Here is a 20,476-nt window from a genome sequence, read left to right on the forward strand (position 1 = left end):
GTAGGAATTTGGATTGGTAATTTTTTAAAATCTAATAAAAATATATTTCTTTGCCCTTTTTTAAGATTTTTTTTTATGTGCATTGGTGTTTTGCCATGGGTGTCGAGTTCCCTGAAACTAGAGTTACTGACAGGTGTAAACTGCCATGTGGGTGCTGGGGTTTGAACCCTGGTCCTCTGGAAGAGTCGTCAGTGCTCTTAACTGCTGAACCATCTTTCCTCTTTCTTTACTCTTGATAACATATGTTTAATATTAATCTAATCACAAAAATAAAAACAAACCTAAACATGAATATATTCAACAAAGCAAATGTCCTCAACATGTGACAAAATATATACTGTCTTATTTTTAAAAACACTTTCTAGGGGTGGGAGAGATGGATCATGAAAAAAAAAGACAAGCATGGAGAGGCCCTGGTGGAACAGCCGATAGTCATTGCCATGAGGTCTCCGCTTTCTGTCTTTGTACTCTGCCATGCTATGGTTTCACTATTAAATGACTTTCTAAGGCAACAGCACAAAGTACAGGAAATAATGTTAATTATGATAAAAAGAAAAATAGAAACAAGGTCAATGTCCCACTGAAAGAAAATGCTTTAAAACTGTGACTATTTAAAACCATGCTTATGAACACTGTGGTAACAGCATATTATAAAATATCTTAACTGTCAAATTATTAATTAGCACACATGCACAGATATTTTAAGACAAAATAATTGCAGCCTTTTTTGAGATTTAGAAACAAATCCTTTTCTTCAAACTTCAGAACATTAACACCAGCTAAAAGTTTGTGAGAGAAGAGGTAAACACTACTCGTGTAGCTTGACTGTCTTTAATTCACTTCCTCCCTCCAATAGCCGAAACCTTGAACAAAGAACTAAGCAAGGAATAGTAGACCTTGAAAGGGGAAATAGAGAAGCTAAGTGCTAATTCAGCCAACAAAAGCTCTGTGCCGTCTCATACAAGTCCTCGCTGAAGTTGGTGATTACTAGTCTATATATATAGTCTATATGTATGTGTGTGTATGTATGTATGTATGTTATAGGCCTTATCTGACCTTAGTGGATATTTTACAAATGACGAAACTGAAATTTCAAACAATTTCATTGCTTCACGAAAGGGAAACAAATAGAAAAATACCTACATTCTACTATCACTGGACTCAGATGACAGAATGACCCTGGTCCACACTTGTGACCTTCACTTTTTTAAAAAACAGAGTTCATCCACACTTCTCAGTTGGGCTACTCATCTGAAAGGGAGGGTACATTCTAGAAAAGAATTTGGACCTGAGTGAAAGAACGCAGCAACAGCAGCAGTGGGAAATGAAAGCTGACAGAAGGAAAAGACATAAAAAGTGCCCGAAGAACTGAGGAAGCATAGGTCTGTGGCAGCTCAGAGCCGTTCCGCCTCAAACGCACAGCCCTGGGCAATGCTAGGTTGGCCCATTTGTAGTCAGTGTCCTCTCCTCCTTGCACGGGAGGAACATAACACAATTACTTTATGGAAGGGGCACCTCCTTAGCTACCCCCTTCCAGTTCTCAATGGATGTGGGCTTCTCTTGATGTGCCTTCATAAAACTAAAAATTCCAGCATAAGATTTACAGGCTGATTTCTCAGCCGCTGCCCCTCAGAAAATTCAATCCCAGATGCACTATTTGGCTTCTCTGCCTAGCTAGAAGCTGGCACATGGACTTCACGGCATCTCCGTTATCGGGACGCTGTGGAATATTTTGCTCACAACTTAACAACTGAAAGTGAAGCGTCAGCTGAAGCTCTCCAGGCCGCTGTGGTTTACATCGAGGGCTGTTCTTTGTAGAAACATGATTTCTGCGGTTTAACTTCAGGATGTTTTCTGTGGTCCTCCCCTGGAACGGGAATGCGTCAGAGGAACAGCTTCGCTTCCTGCGCAGGCTGGAAAGTGTTACCAGCAAAGTTTGGAGACACTGTGAGCGAGCGCTTCGCCATATGTCACACTAAACTTGATATGCAAAATCCTATCGGTTTCCAGTTTCCCAGAACATTCAGAAGGAGGAAAAAAAAAAAGAAAGAAAGAAGCTCCGACTTATAAATATAAAAAGCATCTGTCTGCACAGGAAATCCTGCTCTGTCATTTCGCAAATGATTCCTACTTATATGTACAAGCGAAATCAGATCTGATGAACCATGCAGGAAATGATGTGCTGTTTTGTTTAGCATTTGCAGTAGCTATCCGTAGTTGCACACGGCTGGCTGGTGGGCTGCCATTGCACAGAGATCTCAGCAGCGCTGCCCAGTGTGGTCCTGAAGCATTCATGTTTCCAAGCTAAGCCTTCCTGCGAGATACAATGTTTGCGTTTAAATGCTCCCACCCCCATTTTCAGCTCAAGAAGCCTCATGAGCACCCACAAAATGCTTGGCAGTTTCACCATAATGCCTTATTTCTTACTGACTTTCCAAGCCTCTAAAGAATGTCCCTAGAGTCAGTCACCCGGACACAAATGCCCTTCACTTAATTATCAGTAACACTTAATGAGGGTGGTCGTTTGCTTGTTTGTTGAGACATGATCCTACTGTGTAGCCCTGACTGGTCTGGAACTCCATATGTAGACTGAGCCAGCCTTGAATTCACAGAGAACAGCTGTCTCTGCCTCCTGTGACAGGATTAATGTCATGTGCCTCACATCTGGCCGTTAGTAGCACTTTTAAGAATACTTCTGCGATGTCTCGTGGCCCACTTCCCCAATGGGACACATGGTTTTGCAGCGTCTTTTACAGGGAACCGGCTTTCTATCCTGAAATCCAGTGAGTGCCTCGTGGCTCTCGTGAGATGAACAGACACACGCAGCCAGAAGCTGTCAATCCTCAGTCTGCGAACCCTCACACCGTCTGTTCGCAGCCCCTGTTTCCGCGTCAGCAGCACTTGCTCTCTTGACTACAAACTCTAGTCATCAATATGATGTTTGTCCTTCATTCCATTGGTTGTTTTCTAGCACCACAGACGTCACTAAGACTTCTGGCAGACTCTTGGCCTATTTCATGCGGTAGCTGTTTCGGCGATGTTTCCAACCGAAGGCCTCTAAGTGCAAAACCATTCTGGTTTGCTCGCTTTCTCCTTTCATTCATTTTTATTATTTGCTAAACTGAGCCTCTTCTTGTTCTCAGTCACTTGTTTCCGTCTCTCCAGTCATGTTCCTATGATTCTTGTTCATACATCATCAGTAGTCTCTTCTTTTACAACCTTCTGTATTTCAAAGGTTCCTATGCCTTGATGTTTCTTTCCTTAGAAAAATTCTTTAGAAAGACACTATCTACTCCTCCCTCCAATCTCAGAAGCATTAAAATGACTCTCTCAGATTTAAAAAAGAAAAAAAATGTGCCCATTCCCTTTTCCCTCAGAAACCAGAGACGAAAACTCTCTGCCCCCCTTAACAGAACTAAAACAAAAGCCGTACCTGTTCATATGGCATGGATAACACTCAGCATGTGTCCTGTCTCTTCCTTCTCCTGGGGATAGGCATAATCAAAGTATTCTCTCAGCCTGGCATGCATAGGGAAAGGACTTGACATCTATTAGAACAAGCAATTCTATACTGAATTGATGGCCTCTGGAGAGAAGAAAGACTCGCTATAAATGCATACTTTTCAGCCTTGAGAAAATACAAATGTGCATTTTTATGTTTGATTAACTCTAGCAAAATGTTATCAAGAAGGTTCAAACTAAGGTGGACATGCTTTATTCCTTTAATCCTAGGACTACAAAGGCAAAGATAGGAGGATCTCTGTGAATTTAAGGCTAGCCTGGTCTACATAGTAAGTTCCAAGGTAGCCTATCTCAAAAAAAGGAAAAGAAGAAAGGGGGGAAGAGAGGGAAAAAGGGAAAGAGGAAGGGAGGAAAGAAAAGAAAGTTCAAACATTTTCTTTTGTGGGCACGGGGAGGTACCATGAACACTAGTCAATGGGAGTTAGAGTTCTAGTTAGACATCAGCTCTACTTCCCTGTGTTCAATGAGATATGTAGGTGTTTCTTCAGCAGCAAGGCCTTGCGATCAGTTTGTGGAGAGCAACTAATAGCCTGAGTTATTTAGGGGTTTTCCTGGGGTCCCTATTAGATGTGGTTCATTCCTGGCACTGAAGATTTCAGTCAGTGGTAAGAGAAATCTGGTTGCGGTTTTTGTCTGCCTTGTCATCTAGTGTTAGAGCTGAGGTGCTCATATGAAGGTCTATGCCCAACCCAAAGTCCTCCATGTGATATAATGGTGAACAGAAAAGCAAACAAAATGTCAGACTGAGAAAATAGCTAAAAGGGACAGAAGACCCCTGCCTTCCCCTGCCCTATTTCCTTCCCTACTTCCATTAATAAGGCAAATTTTCTGTTTCAACAGGTAGCCTTCCCTAGTCATTAATATTTAATGAAACCATTTACTTAAAGTTGTATGTCACTTTCACAGTTTCCATTGTGTCTAAGGTCACTTGATTGTGAATAATAATAATAATAATAATGTACTTGAGACAATGAGGACTCTTGAGACAACTGAGAACTCAAGAACAATGGCAATGGGTTTTTGATCCTACTGCACGTACTGGCTTTGGGGGAGCCTAGGCAGTTTGGATGCTCACCTTACTAGACCTGGATGGAGGTGGGCGGTCCTTGGACTTCCCACAGGTCAGGGAACCCTGATTGCTCTTCGAGCTGATGAGGGAAGGGAACTTGATCGGGGGAGGGAGAGGGAAATGGGAGGCGGTGGCGGGGAGGAGGCAGAAATCTTTAATAAATAAATAATTAAAAAAAATAAATAAAATGATGTTGGACACAAAAAAAGAAAGATAATAATAATAATAATAATAATAATAATGTCAAAGCAAAACATTTTTGAAATTTTTCTATAAGTCTAACTGGTTTGCACTTTAATCAAGACAAATATACCTTCAGTTTCATAACATTATCGAGTCCCTCGGATCTTTTCTCAGCAGCTTGTGCCATGTGGAAGGACTAATGATTTTACCATGTGAACAATGCTAACTGCTGGTTCTGCTTAACAAGGTGGTTTACATAGTTCCTAAGAAATTGGAAGTAAGTAATATAGAATAGTATCACCCATAGAATGTTTTTTATAAATAACATTTTTACGAGATTTAGAATTTAAATAGCAAGATATGAGTCAAATGTAGATTACCCACTACGAATTATTTTTAAATAGATATCTAACCTGCTTAGAGTCTTCCATGAACTAAACTCTTGCCCTGAGCTAGAGACCCTTATTGTCTTGATCATTCATCTGTTGCTATGAAGAGACGCCATGACCACAGCAACCCATTTTTAAAAAAGCATTTAATTGAGGCTTGCTTACCATTTCAAAGGGTTAGTTCATTATTACCATAGTAGGGAGCATGGTGGCACACAGACAGACATGTGTTGGAGAAGGAACTGGCAGTTCTACATTCAGATCTGCGAGCAGCAGGGTGAGAGAGGCACTGGGCCTGGCTTGGGGTTTTTTAACCTAAAAACCCACCCCCAGTGACACACTTCATCCAACAAGGCCACACCTCCTAATCCTTCTCGATCTGTGCTTGCCCTGATGACTAAGCATTCAAATATGAGTCTACAGGAGCCATTCTTTTTCAAACCACCACACCTACGATGACTTTTCCCAGTGCTGATGAATAACCTGCCAACTTTGCAGTTTGTGGTCATTGCTGTTTTGACTCTCAAAGATTAAGCTTTTTTATATATTTTTGTTTCTTCTGCATCTTTACACAGCTTCATGCCTTACTTGTACAGCTAGGATTGTCTTGCCCTGCTAGGCCCTGGTAAATTTTTATGCCAAATATCATTGTTTAAAATACCATGTTTCAGTTGAAACACTTACATGCAGTTTGTATGGTAACCAAACACCAGTTCTTTCTAATAAAGGTGGGGCATCTTGGGTTCTTTCATCAGTGTCTAGCAGGTGGATTTTCTTCATTCTCTTCTTCCTTGTGGTTTGAGTATTTACCCTCTACATGAAGAAATAAAATTCTGAACTAACTTGGAACTCCCATGACTCCTCAAAAAACACTGGATTAAAGGAACTATCTTAAAATAAGAAAATAAATATTTAAAAATATTGTTTAAGTAATAAGGGGGTCCAAGTGGATACACATGGATCTCCCTAGAAAGGGGAAGTATAGATCTCCTGGGTGGAGTGGGTGCAGCTGGGCATGGTAACTTAAGGGATCAAATGGGGGGAAATGGGGAAGAGTGCTGAGAGAGATTACTGGAAAGGGGAACTTCATGGGATCTGGTAGAAGCCTGATGCAAGGGAAATTCCCCAAAGTCTAGAAGGATGGCCCCAACTAAGATGCAGTAAATGCATAGCCTGAACTGGCCATGCCGGGCGATCTGATTGGTGACTACTCCATGTGTCAGCAGAGAGCCTTATGGAGGCAGATTCAGAGACCCAGGGCCAAACATTAGACTGAGCTCAGGGAGTCCTGATGAGGAGAGGAAGGAGGAATTGTAGGAGCTGGGGGATCAGGAATAGTGTAGAAAAACCCACAGAAACAGCTACCCTGGCTCATGGGAACTCAGAGTCTGAACCAACAACCAAGGAGCCTGCAAGGGACTGACCTAGGCCTTCTGCATATATGTGACAGTTGTGTAGCTTATTCTATTTGTGGAAAGCCTGACAGTGGAGCAGAGGCTATCCCTGGTGCTATGGCTGGCTCTTGGGAATCTATTCCCCACGCAGAACTGCCTTGCCTGAATATAGGGGCAGGTGCTTGGTCTTAAGGTAGCTTGATATGCCATGTATTATTGATGCCCATGGGAGGCCTGCCCCTCTCTGAGTGAATATGGAGGCGGAGTGGATTGAGGAGGGGAAGCAAAGGGGAGGTTGGGGAGGAGATGAAAGGAGAGGAGGAACGGGAGGCTGTAATCAGAATGTAAAATAAATTAAATAAAAAAATAAGTTTTAAATAATCAGAAACATAGTGAGCACAGCAAAGGAAACAGTGAAGGAATAGCCTCCAGATGGAAGGCAACCTTTGCCAATGTATGTTTAAATTAATGTCTAGAATAAAGAACTCAATAAATTAAACAGCCAAATTCTTAAATCATCCCATCAGTAAATAGGCCAATGAATAGACAGCTCTCAACAGTAAAAATTCTAGTGGTCAATAGATATATGAAAAAAATGTTAAATATCCTTAGATATCAGAGAAATGCTAATAAAACCCTGTATTGTGAGTCTCTTGCCCTAGTCAAAAGGGGCTGTCATCAAGGAAACAGGCAAAAAGTGCTACCTAGTGGGAATTCAAACCAGCCACTGCAGAACTAGTGTGGAGGTTCCTCACCAAACAGGAAATGGAATCCATCCACAGCATTCATAGTTGAATATGTCATTTGTATGCTCATTAAAAAAGAATAGTAAACAAATGAAGTACAAACTTAGGGGACGTTCCCACCTTTTGAAAGTGTAATACTTTTTCATTCACAAATGAATGGACAAGTTTGATGTGTTGTTTCCCCTTCCAGGCATGGTTCAGCCTGTGAGCTAGCGTGCTAACTGCCCCCCCCCCACCAGTGAGTTCGGTCCTTGTGGCTGCCAAAATTCAGTTCATTCACATATGAACCAAAGTCAGATTTTCATGTGGTCCATTTTCTTTCCATTTCTTTTTCATCTCCCAAGTCTTTGAAGTTAAATTAGACACATTCTCAAACATGTATTTCAATTTCCTCTCTACATTTTCATGATGCTGGAGGGGCAGGGCTTTAAAACTAAGATGGAAAATGGTTCCTGCTGGAGAACGAAGATGTTTGCGCTACAAAACCGAGCAACACCTATGAGGTATGCGCCTGTCTGCGTAAGAAAGGTTTTCTTCTAATTAATCGCCTCTGAAGCCATCGTCTGCAGTAACTGTGTTCTTTAGTCTCTTCCTGAAAGTCTGACGCTACAAGACCAACTGTGTCTGTTCCCTAAACTGCTGAAGTCGGGTCTTCCAGAATAATGAGAGACAACATCAGAACAGCACAAGGCAGAGACACAATGCGGACTTAATTGAAAATCGCTGGTGTCAGAGCTGGAATGACCGCGTGAAATACGAACATGTGTTCCGAAGCTAAATCATTAACAATGCGTTCCAGCAGCGTTATTTCTGATACCTAGCAGAGACATTCATTCGTCAGTCACTGGCTTGTAACCAAAGGGCTGAAGTTGTGGTTCTGATCGCAGCGTCAGGAAAGCTAAGCAAGTAATGGCCAAGAAGACAAAACAGGTCAAGCTAAATTGCTTTAAATTGCGTTGACCTCGTCCCTGTACCTTTGAAATCTGTCCCTAATTGAGAGCAATTGATTTGCCCTCGCGGCTCTCTTTTAAAGCTTGCCAGATCTCAAATTCAAAATGTTAAGGCCTTTCTGAAGATCATTCCTCAGCCGAATTTCCTCTGAGATGATTGAAGGATGAGCATGGAGCAAGGCAAGAATTAAAACAGAACTCGGTGAATGTAAACCTTTGAAATCGAAGTCACATCTGTTTGCTGCCATTGGAGCAATAACATGAATGCGAAACTGTCAACGGAAAACAGGAGAGCACAAACTATGGACGATAGGCCAAGTTCTCAAAACTCGCCTCTCATATGCCAGCTGTATCCTAGCCCCTCTCTTACCTGCATAACCCCTGTAGAGTGTAACCAGAGACTTCAGTGAGCAGGAGAAAAAGTTGAATCCTCACTGATTGGAGATTACTTTTTATTCCTGGTAGCTTGTGCCTTCCAGCACTATTAAAAGAAAGACTACATTTAATAAGTAGACCTCAGTTCTACAAACACTAGCAGCCTATTCAATTCGGTTTTTAAGTGTTTCCTTAATTGGTCAGAGAAGGCAAAAATATAGTCATTGATCTTGATGAATCATATTTAGCGACAGGACTCTATAACAATTAAAGGCAATATCCTGCAATAGTTGTTGAAAGAGAGCACAAAGTACAATGAAGTGGAAAGAAGCCTACATGGGTACACCAGGAGGAGCAAGTTACATGCACAAATGCAGGGATGCATTTCTTAGGATGGGAAGCAGAAGATAAGTGGAAACATGAGGTAGGAAGATGTTTGATGTCTTGAAGTACAGAGGGTGTGGTGGTAGGACTGTGGTATACGGTATGGTGACCATGTGGCCACTCTACTGAGATATACTGTGACGATCATAGAGCACATCAGATTTGCTAGACCTAGTCTTAAGGGTGCAGAACACTGCAGGTTCAGGCGCCTGGTATATGTGCTTAGCCAAGGAGAAAAGCTACCATCAGGGATTGTGTCTGACTGCCTCAAAGTCAGGATCCTGCCCAAGCACTAAACTCCCTCATTACTGAAGGACTCTCAGTTGCACTCAGCCAAAGAAGACTGATGATTGTGTCATCATTGTCTTCCCTCGCCCCTCCCACAGCGGGCACATCAGGGCCAGATCTTGATCGGAAAACTCGCTCCTGGGAAAACTCACAAAGAGGGGCATCATCTCACAACCCTTTGTGTGACATATGTTTGTATGGAAGCCACTGGTAAACCACCCAGTCAACCTGTGTGTGGGTCTGGGCTGAGAATGTAGAAGAGTAACTCCCCACCAGTGTCCTGAAAGTCAACCCTCAGTCCAAAAGGATTGTGAAAGCTAAGATAAATTGAAAGAAAAATAAATTAATGAGGAAAGACTCCCCAAGCCGATACTTAGATGTTCACGTGTGAAATTTAGGGAAAGGATATAGGCGGGAGTAGTTTGAAATTAGTGAATCAGCGTGGTGATTCCACCTAGAGACAAGCAGGTAAAGAACAAAGCTCAGAGAAACAGCCTAGCCAAAGAATGCAAGATTTGTTTCCAAAGAGAGATCCTACCTCAAAGGAATGCGGTGGAGAGTTATAAAGAAAACTTAATCCCTTCCTTTGGTCTCCGTATGTTCCTAGGACTGCAAACCCACTCAAGCCCCTGTGAATGCATCAGATACACATACAAGAACAGACTGGGCTGCCAGGAAGAAGCCTCAGCAAGTGAAAGTGCTTGTTCTAGACCTGAGGAGCAGAGTTCAACGCAGTTAATTAGATAACTTTAAGAAGAAGAGGAGGAAGAGATTAGGACCATACACTAAGATGTTATTAGTAGTTCTCATTGTGTTTTCCCTGAAGCTGTGCTGAAATATCTCCGTGTTGGAAGGGAAATCAATGGGAGAACTGCTTCCCAGTCTCACTGGCAGGTCAGTGAAAAAGATGATTTAAGAAGCTATGGGGGGGGGGGGGGACTGGAGAGATGGCTCAGTGATTATGGGTACAGACTGCTCTTTCAGAGGACCTGGGTTTAATTCTCAGCATCCACATGGCAGCTCACAACTCTCTATCACTCCAAGATCTGATACTCTCAAATAGACATACACGCTGGCAAAACACCAACACACAAAAATAAAAATAAGTTATTTTTTTTTAAAAAAAGAAGCTATGAGTGAAGTCCCAGGTCGCTGGCAGTAGAATGTTGCCTAATATAAAAGATCAGAAGATGGATGCAGAAAAATAAGGGGTAAGGGGTGGCAGATCTGAGCTGGTGAGCTGCTGGAACACTGCTATAAAATAGAAAAATGATGTTTCTTCAAACTAGCAGGAGCATCAATGACTATAATACTATAAATAGCTATTGTTTGTTACACAACAGGCTGTGCTCTGGGTTTCTTTATCACTGTAATGGCGACCCTAAGGTCACTCTACAGGTTCCCCTGCTGTCAGTCTGGAGTCAGTGAGCTCCCACTAGCTCAGGTCAGCCATTTCTGTGGGTATCCCCATCATGGTCTTGACCCCTTTGCTCATATTATCGCTCCTCTCTCTCTCCAACTGGACTGCGGGAGCTTGTCCCAGTGCTTAGCTGTAGATCTCTGCATCTGCTTCCATCAGTTGCTAGATGAAGGTTCTATGATGACATTTAAGGTAGTCATCAATGTGATCACAGGGGAAGGCCAGTGCAGGCATCCTCTCCACTACTGCTTAGGGTCTTAGCTGGGGTCATCCTTGTGGATTCCCAGGAATTTCCCTGGTGCCAGGTTTCTTGCTAGCCCCAGAATAGCTCCCTGAATCTAGATATTTCTTTCCTTGCTCTCATCTCTGTTCTTCACCCATCTCGGCCATCTGGTTTCCTCGAGTTCTCCTTCCCCCTCCCCTTCTCTCCTTTCACTCCCCTTCTTCCCTCCTCTGACAATGTTCCCAATTTTCTCAGGAGATCTTGCTTATTTCCCCTTCCCAGGGGTTCCATGTATGTCTCTCTTGGGGTTCTCTTTGTTACCTAGCTTCTCTGGGGTCATAGGCTGGTTATCCTTTGCTTTACGTCTAATAGCCACTTATGAGTGAGTACATACCGTGTTTGTCTTTCTGGGTCTGAGTTACCTCACTCAGGATGGTTTTTTTCTAGTTCCATCCATTTGCCTGAAAATTTCAAAATGTCATTTTTTTAAAAAACAATCATTGAGTAGTACTCCATTGTGTAAATGAACCACATTTTCTTTATCTGTTCTTCAATTGAGGACCATCTAGGTTGTTTCTAGGTTCTTGCTATACCTTGCTCAGCCTAGATATAGCGGGGAGGGCCTTGGTCCTGCCTCAAGGTGATGAGCCAGACTGTGTTGGCTCCCAATGGGAGGCCTCACCCTCTCTGAGGAGTGGATGGGGGTGGGATGGGTGGGAGGAAGGTGGGGGAGTGTGAGGAGAGGAGGAGAAAGATTGTTTGAGAGAGCGAGAGAGCCAGAAGGATAATTTTTAAGGCTTCGGTTTTAAGAGTGAAAATAATAAGAATGATGGGGCTCATCAGAGAGCTGTGGCTGCGCTGACAAGCTGGGCACTAGTTAAAAGTCGCCCTCCAAGTGTTTTGAAAGTTCTAAGATCTGTTCAGGCAGAGGGGCGAGAACACAACTGAATAATCGCGTTCAGAACTTTTCTCGTGAAAGCCTGGAGACTCTGCCCTGTGAAGTACAGGATACTGATGCTTCGTCTTATGTTGTGGGGACTGCATTTCATGTCGGATAGCAAGGTGACTTTTTCTTAGGTCTTAATTGAAAATCCTTATACAGACCATTTAATTCAAAAAGCTAAATCTAATGTTGGTATGATCATACTGCCCTCTAGTGTTAAAATAATCCATGTTTATGCCAAAGTTTATTTACCTTTTTCAGATCAGTATTTTCATGACCCATTTGTCTAACTATGGAAATGACCGACTGGGATTATATACATTTGTGAATCTAGCCAACTTTGTGCGGACCTGGACCAACCTGCGTCTTCACACCCTGCCTCCAGCTCAGCTGGCTCACAAGTATTTTGAGCTCTTTCCTGATCAGAAAGACCCTCTCTGGCAGGTAAAATCAGATCAATAATTGGTACAAATAGCTAGTCCCACAAACTGTTTGTGGTTGTGTGACGTTATCCAAATGTGAGAACTCAGAGTATCTGAGTTCAAACTGTACATTTGGGAAACATTAAGGTCTGAGAAACTACTTCTTACTGAATGGTAGGCCTATATTATTGCTAACCTTTCCCCATCCGAAAGTAAAGAGTATTGAGTGAAGGATTCTATAGGCAGCGATGTTTTCAAACGGAAGCGAGAAGTCAATGTTCAGACTGCCAAAAGTTGAAAACAGATAATGATAAATAGGTAGTGTTTTAGCAGTTGGCCATCTAGTCAACCTTACATGCACACACACACACACACACACGTGTCTGTAGATACCAGTCCACATTAGCAGTTCTCTGGAGGAAGCTCGGTGCTGATAGGCTGTATTGGTTTTTGTTGGTGTCACAAGCATCCTTCTTACCCACAATAAATCACCAAGTGCTAGCCACTTGAAACACATCCAACTTCCCCAGTGGGTTCACCCCTTATTTTTAAGCTCGAATCACTATCCTTATAAGAGAGTGGTTTAAATCAAACTGTTGTACAGAGCCGCAACTAAAAGAAATCCATCCCTCTTGTCTTTGCTTCATATAAACAAGTCTATTTAACGTCACAGATCTATAGTGTTAGCTGACCAGAAGGAAAGGGTGATCCTGCTTGCTCATTCATGAGACAGTACTAATGAATGCTGTAATCTTTCCCCTACATTAATGTGTACACTGTATCTTAGCAGAAAGTATGTTCTAGATACAAATACACAGTCTGTCAAAAGGTAATCTGTGTAATTTAAAAGTTCACCTTCATTATACACTTCTAAAATTGGGGGACTTTCAGCATCACAGTCAGTAAAGTTACATCTTCAGATGTGTATTTACCAAATTTTGAAGGTAGCTTGAAGGAATTGACTGATTCAGTTACTTTGAAGAAAAATAATAATAAGGTCCAAGGGAACCTTAAGTAGCGCGCTTTAGTGAATGCTCGAGAGTGTATCTCCCTTTAGGCTGTGGTTCTCAGCCTTCCTATGCTGTGACATTTAATTCAGTTCCTCATGTATGGTGACTCCAGCCATAAAATTATTTATGTTGCTGTTTCATAACCGTAATTTTGCTGCTGTTACAAATTGTAATATAGAGGTTTGCCAAAGGGTTTGTGACCCACTGGTTGAGAACCAAATGCTGTAGACTAACAGAAAGAATAGTGTATTCCCAACAGGCTCACATCTTGAAGGGGAGAGGTTAACTGTTGAATTGCCAGGAGCAGGAAAACATGTCTACCTCTCCCCATCCTAATCCCTCACCCTCAACCAAAGGACTAAAAGAAATCCAGAGCTTCACAAAGGCCACCTCCCAGCTTTCAGTTTCCAAAAGAGACCCCTAGCTTATCATGCTGCCTCCTTGGTTATCTCAAAATAAAGATTGGAGACTCTAGCTCAAAAGTGGATGCACACACACACACACACACACACACACGCATAACATCTCTATATTCCTCTCCCATACAGAACCCCTGTGATGACAAACGCCACAGAGACATTTGGTCTAAAGAAAAAACCTGTGATCGTTTACCAAAATTCTTGGTAATCGGACCCCAGAAAACTGGTAAGAACATTTAATACTACTATCAAATAAAGTAAAACAACTAGACAATTAGTCCTCATTGCAGCAGGACCTTGAGCCTCCTGTAAAGCTGCTGAAGCGACAGCATACATTACAACATACTCTGACGCCATCTTCTTCAGCCCGGTACCATTCTAAGGCTTTGTAGGGCTGTGTAAAAGTGCGGGGGGGGGGGGCATGAATGTCATTTGAAAGACAGCACTCAGTGTGCTGGCATGTCTTATTTTTTTTTCCCCAAGGCTCTTACTCCAGAAGTGTACTTAACATTTCCAAAACTAAAACTGATTTTGTGTTTAGAAAGTGACTGACAGGTTTGCTCAAATGCCAAGGGAGAGACATATGTAAGTAACCTGGGTCTTTATAAGAAATCTTTTCTGGAAAAAAACGGTCTCGACTTTTCAGATAGAGTTTACATTCTTGCAGAGATAACTTCTATTTTACAATCCAAAAAATAAAAAAATCTTTGACAAGCAGAATTGCTTGACATAAACAAAGCTTTCTGCTATCAAGCTGTTGATTCAAACCCAGGAGGAATCGATTGCACACCTTCTTAAACTGGCATGCAATTTGTTCCCCCATAAACTTCTTGTTTCTGTGAAGCACACTATTCAGGTGAAGCCCAGTGGAAGTTTTAATGCCAAACATTTGAGCTGCATCCTGCATGATAAATTAGTTGGAGGCCCTTGGATTCTGTCTTCATAGAAAACAGCCACGAAAACTGCCTTGCGTGGCAGTCCCTTTCCTCGCCTCTGAGGATGACTTTGAATTCTGTGCAAGATCAGCAGACTTGGACGTGTCATTGTTTTTAATGGCATTCACAAATAGTAAGAGAGTATGCGTAAGAACAGCAGGCATCCCTCCTATTGTGTGTTCCCTTGTCCTTATTTACTCAAAAGTCTAAGGATGCTTAGGAAAACATTGGAAATTACCTCAGTGGCCTCGCTCGGGCAGCACATAACCCCGTCATCACTGCTCACCTCTGTCTGGATCTTGGCAGAGCCAGCTTGCATCAGAGCCCTGCAGGATCCGTTGCTTCTCCTACCACACTGAATGCAGACACATTAGCTGGTGACAGCAGAAGTGTTACACGGTACCCTAAACCCTGCTGAGTTTTAAAAAGGACGTTTATGCTGCTATTTAGATACGGCTTTTGCCTTTGGCATAAAATCGTTATAGAAAAATGATTGTTTTGTGGAAATTAATTTTCCAAGTTTTGGGGGGAGTTGTCATTTACATCATCCAATAAAGTTAACCCATTCTAAATTCTGAATTAGGCAATGTTACATGGCTCTGTTTGGGGACTATTTCCACGTAGCCACAATGTCAGAAGCTTGGTGGGACCCTGATAGTGAGTCTTTTCTCTCCTAATGAACAGATTAGGAAGTTAAGTCACCGCATTCACATAGCTAGTGATGCTGAAAATGCAACGAATGCTTGGTCCTAGAGTTTTCCTGACTCTCCTCTCTCACTGTGACTTTCAGTTGTGATACACGCCATACCCCTTAGCTTCACTTTTCTCCTTGTTCTTTAATTTAAAAAAGAAGAATACAATCACCAGAGCAGCAGCATAGCTATCACAGGGCTTCACAGAAGAGCCACACCTTAGACCTACTGAGCCAGAAACCCTGGGATGGGTACAGATGCCTGTGTGAGCCAGACTCAGCTACAGCCAGAGTCTGAGCATCAGTGCTGAGTGGAGGTGCTGAAGACCACTGGCATTGTCTATTACAGGTCCCTGCATTTCACCCCACACAGTCTGCTTGTCTGTGGGCAAAGTGCTCACCGTTCAGCTTGGTTATATAACCTTGGCACAGTGCCTCTTTTAATTCGTTCTTCAGACAGCCTTGTAGTTGACAGATCTTTTAACCATTTTCATACTGTACAGATACTGTATATTGAAGTGCAATTTTAAAGAAAACTTTAAGGAATAAGAAAATGTCAAATTTTGTACAAATGACAGCATGACATTATTACTGGTAAATTAGAATGGTGACTTCTACAAGTGAGATTTCTCTTGCTGTCTTTTGACCTGAAATGAAATTGACAGAGCACATTGCAGTAGATCACACCAGTTAGATCACACCAGTGTGCAGAAACTACAGGGAACCTTTGTATCCTAGGAGTATTGAATGTATAGACAAGAGATAGCTTAGATGATGCTCTCTCTCTCACAAACCCAGTCATAGTTGCTAGTGACTCTAAATCTTGCACAAACTGATCCCAAACTGCCTTCCTTCCTCCTGGAGTAACCTGAGCTACACACTTTACCTCCTGACGTAGGTGAAAACAACCCTAACTTTACACCTTCAAAAATGACACCGTCACTCCCAAACTGTGTGAGTACCTCTGATGCACCATTCTGTTTCCATTAAATGTAAATTTTCTGTTAATGGCACTAAAAAAAAAAACACCACTTCTCTTCAAATTTTAGCAATTTAAATTATTTTTGAGCATTTGTTTGTGTAGGTACACTTGTTAAAAGATTAAATTCTTAATTAGCTTTCACAGGTCTCAGGAAGAACATTGTATCAAAGTTTATGTTATATCAAACATTATAGCAAACAAGTATCAGTTTTGGTAATTAAATATATTAAATAATGATACAGGTCACTTACATTTTTTTAATTTAAAAAATCTTGAGTTATAGGATGTCTTTTTCCTATTTCTCTTCGTGTTTATTTTTCTCTCATATACTATATCCCAATCACAACTTCCTCTCCTCCACTCCACCCAGTCCCCCACTTACCTCCCCTCTCCCCCAGATCTCCGGCTCCTCCATTTCCCTTCAGAAAAGAATAGGCCTCCCAGTGATATCAACCGAAGGTGCCGTAACAAGCTGCACTAAGACTAAGCACAAACCCTTATATCAAGACTGCATGAGGCAACCCAGTGGGAGAAAAGGGTCTGAAACGCAGATCACGGAGTCAGAGACATTCCCACTCCTGCAGTTAGGAGTCCCACAGACACCCCAAGCTAAACAACTGCAGCATGTACGCAGAGCATATAGGGTGACATTTAGCATCCGAGAAAATCTGTGGAACAGATGAAGAGATGATTTTTTTTTCCTTTGAAAAAAAACTGCAGTAAAGAAAAGCTAACAGCCGAAGTTACAGATCAAACCAGTGACTTAGCTGACATTAAAAGCCAGTTTTCCAGCTTTGGCTCAGGGACTCTCCCTCCCATCATTTTTTCTCCATTGTTAAGAACATTGCCTCCCATTAGCTGCTGGTGGTCTGTTGGGTTTGCCGAGGAGTCCACTGAAAGAATCTGCCTGGATGGTTATAATGAGTTTCTTAGTGACTGGAATACTAAAGGTGAGAAACTGATTCTGCACTCGTTGATTTCTAACCCCTGCTGTCATTTCAGGTACCACTGCCTTGTGTCTGTTCCTGATTATGCATCCTTCCATCCTTAGTAACTCCCCCAGCCCAAAATCCTTTGAGGAGGTACAGTTCTTTAATAGAAATAACTACCACAGGGGGATTGATTGGTAAGATGGGTTACTAGTATCAATCTAAAAGTATATGTACCGTGCACAGTATAAACTTGGTGCTAATATTTAGAACCTCAGAGAAGTTTGTGACCACAGATAAAATTCATGCGACACCTCTTAGAAACCGGTTGAGCAGCATAAAGAAGCACGAAAGTTATTCTCAGAAAGGCTTGCCAGTTAATGGGAGGGCTGCTTGCCTCAGAAGACCCATGCATCAGTTGATGTTAACTGTCTTTGAAGGGAATAGCAGGTGTGCATTCATAGAAATAGGGTATGCCCCAGGAATGGCACTCTGCCCTAGTGCACTTTTCATGAAGTGATGCTGTGGTCAGAATATATCATTTCCTGTCATGTTTTGAGGAAAATGGCAAAAAAGGAACTAAAAGTAGAAATGTATGTATATTTTATGAGTAATGAAAGCTGTAAACTGAATTTTGAAGGTATAGATAAAAAATTAATTTTTGTCTTCAAGTTAAAATTAAAACGTGTTAAGGATCTGAAGAAAATGATTAAAATTAGAAGTAATTTAAATATAGACAAGCTATAAAAATGTTAAAAATGGATGAACCAAAATAGCATGTTGATCCTAAGACGTGTTTGAAGGGCTTTCTCCTGATGTCAAATGCTGAGCATCATGGGAAGCAGTGCATCCTCCCAGAGCATAGACATAACCTCCCCGCATTCACTGTAGAGTAGTCACGAGCCTCTCTGGTCTTGATCACACAATCTGGCACGTGAGCTCAATTTTCCAAGGACCAGCTGTCGCAAGAGGTCCTTGTGGGTAATCTAGAAAACTAATGAGGTGAGTATCATTTGAGAATCTACAGACGCTGCATCCTAATTGTCCTGTAGTTTATGGCCCATTCTTCCACACTGTGTTGGATATTAACTAATTTGTAGTCTTAAATAAACTAACAACTACTTCAGCCTCTGTAGCCACTCTCTCAAATAGAATAGTAGAACATTGACATTGGCACAAAATTAGGGCTTAAAAACAAACCTTTAAAAGTAAATACTAGTAAAATCCTTGGTGTTACTGGAACTTAAGAATAATCTATTTTGATTATTATATATAATCAATTATAAATAATCATAAATTATTTCCGAGAAAATCTTTTTGATCATAAGCTAATAATGTGTGTCAAAACTGTAATAAAAATTAAAAAATCTTCAAGTAGTTTACAAAAAAATGACACAAATAGCTAAGTATAACTCACTAGGGCAAGGGTGGAGCTCGGTGGTAAGTGTTGCCTGGTACACGCAGGGCCTGGAGTCAATACCCAACCCTGCAGAACATAAGTAAACAAATGAAGAAGGCATCATCGATCTAAATACAGCTCTGCAAAAGTTCCCCAAATGCTTTTGATTGACAAATTATACATTATAAAAGGCAATTTATGCAAATAATAGATAATGGTAACTGCAAGTATCATTTTGTAGCTATGATTACAGCTTTGCTCCCAACATCATCAGGTGTGTTCCCAGGCAGAGTGCCTGGGTTCCCTGTGAGGCATCGCCCCATCAACTGTGATTTGGGGGTTTTGATTCCACGGGGCTGACAATTCTGTGCCTCCGAGTTCTGCGACCATTCTAACAATTTGCTTATACACAACTGATCTAGTGCAAATCTGCTTTTGTTCTAAGATCTGGATAAAGCTAGGACCATCTTAACTGACAAGTAGACTAAGAGTATAAATAAGGGACAAACAAATAGGTCAAATGAAAATTTTAAAATTTCATCTTTGATGAAATAGCCAAAATCTGCAGTGAGGAGGTGTCAGGGAAATATCTGCCTTACTCATACATGTAAGTTTTATGCTTTATGATTTAAATTATTTTTAATGTATAGGGGTGAGTGGCGAGCTAGATTGGGTGTGTGGACAGTCATAGAGCCCTGTTAGCATTTGGAACCTTGATGGTTATAGCCTGGCTTGAGTACAATCAACTGAAAACTCTTAGGATGAGATCAGGGGAAAGTATTTGCTAGGGATGGAAAGAGAAGGGATCCCAAGAGCATGCTGGCCAGTAGTCTAGCTTAAATGGCCAGCGACAGGTTCTGTGAAGGAACCTGTCTCAAAAAAAAAAAAAAAATCAAGGTGGAGAATAACAGAGAAAGCACCCAACATCAAGCTCCGACCTCCACATATGCATGCAGGGGTAAGCACATACACACACACACACACTGTACATGCATCACACGCAGACACAAAAAAATTAAGAAGAAAATCAATCACAGATAAATATACAATGCTGCAAGAAGTACTTCTGAGTTATCTCTTTTTTTGATGCAGAAGTCTTCCTCTTTTCAGAAGTCTGAAAGCTTGCGGGGCCCTGCATTCATATGTAACCGTGAAGTCACTGTAATCGGCTTGCCAATCCTTTGGCTGTCCTGAATATTTAGTCTCCAAGAGTGATCCTACTGGAGAAATTCCAGATCCCACTCTGGAAATGCGGGCCAGAAGGTCTTGTATTTGCTAGTTCCTCAAGGGTCTGCTCCTTTGAGCTCCTAGAGAATAAGGCAGTGTGATCAAACAAAATAGATCCAGTTTCTGTGCAAACCTCTGAAACTAGGGAAGATCAACAGCATAGGTCCAACAGCCAGGACGACCTGCAGGGCGTTTCAAAGCCCGAATTGTCACAGGCATAAAAGACAAATGAGAAAGTGGGATGTCTTTCATTGTTAAAAGCCATCAAATGTCAGCACCCCTGTCCGTTTTATTCATTATTTTTGGATGCTTTTTCAGAAGAAACAGGTTTGAGATAAGCTTGTAGCAAATGGGGTCAGACACTCATGATAATCCCAGCCCCTAGAAGCAGTGTAAGTGTCTAAATAAGAAAGCCAAAATGTGGCATTTCTATAGATTGTACACCACAAGAGAAAGCAGATCATGCCCCTCAAATGTCTTCATATCTCTTCTCCTTTGAAAGGGAGGCAAATGGCCGGCCCAGAAGGGCCGTTCATGGAACACACAGCAAGATTTTGTTGCTCTAGGTGTCTAGAC

The 20,476-nt window shown here is 41.7% G+C and overlaps 1 protein-coding gene across 4 annotated transcripts in view; it reads left to right on the plus strand.

Annotated features, from left to right (window-relative positions):
- The window catches only part of LOC142854945 (bifunctional heparan sulfate N-deacetylase/N-sulfotransferase 3), a 127,494-nt gene that overhangs the window by 78,982 nt on the left and 28,036 nt on the right, over positions 1–20,476 (plus strand). For 2 of the 4 annotated variants that reach the window (XR_012911387.1, XR_012911388.1), the window contains exons 7-9: positions 12,148–12,330; positions 13,867–13,963; positions 17,348–17,427. Coding sequence is in view for 2 of the 4 variants with exons in the window: in XM_075981453.1 (XP_075837568.1) it covers positions 12,148–12,330; positions 13,867–13,963; positions 17,348–17,471 (404 nt within the window). In the remaining 2 variants the exon portion in view is untranslated. Of the gene's footprint in view, positions 1–12,147; positions 12,331–13,866; positions 13,964–17,347; positions 17,472–20,476 lie in introns of all 4 variants that reach the window. The other 2 variants (XM_075981453.1, XM_075981454.1) reach the window with 1 other exon arrangement.

The sequence above is a fragment of the Microtus pennsylvanicus genome, chromosome 7 (genome assembly GCF_037038515.1).
Source record: "Microtus pennsylvanicus isolate mMicPen1 chromosome 7, mMicPen1.hap1, whole genome shotgun sequence".
NCBI lineage: Eukaryota > Metazoa > Chordata > Mammalia > Rodentia > Cricetidae > Microtus > Microtus pennsylvanicus.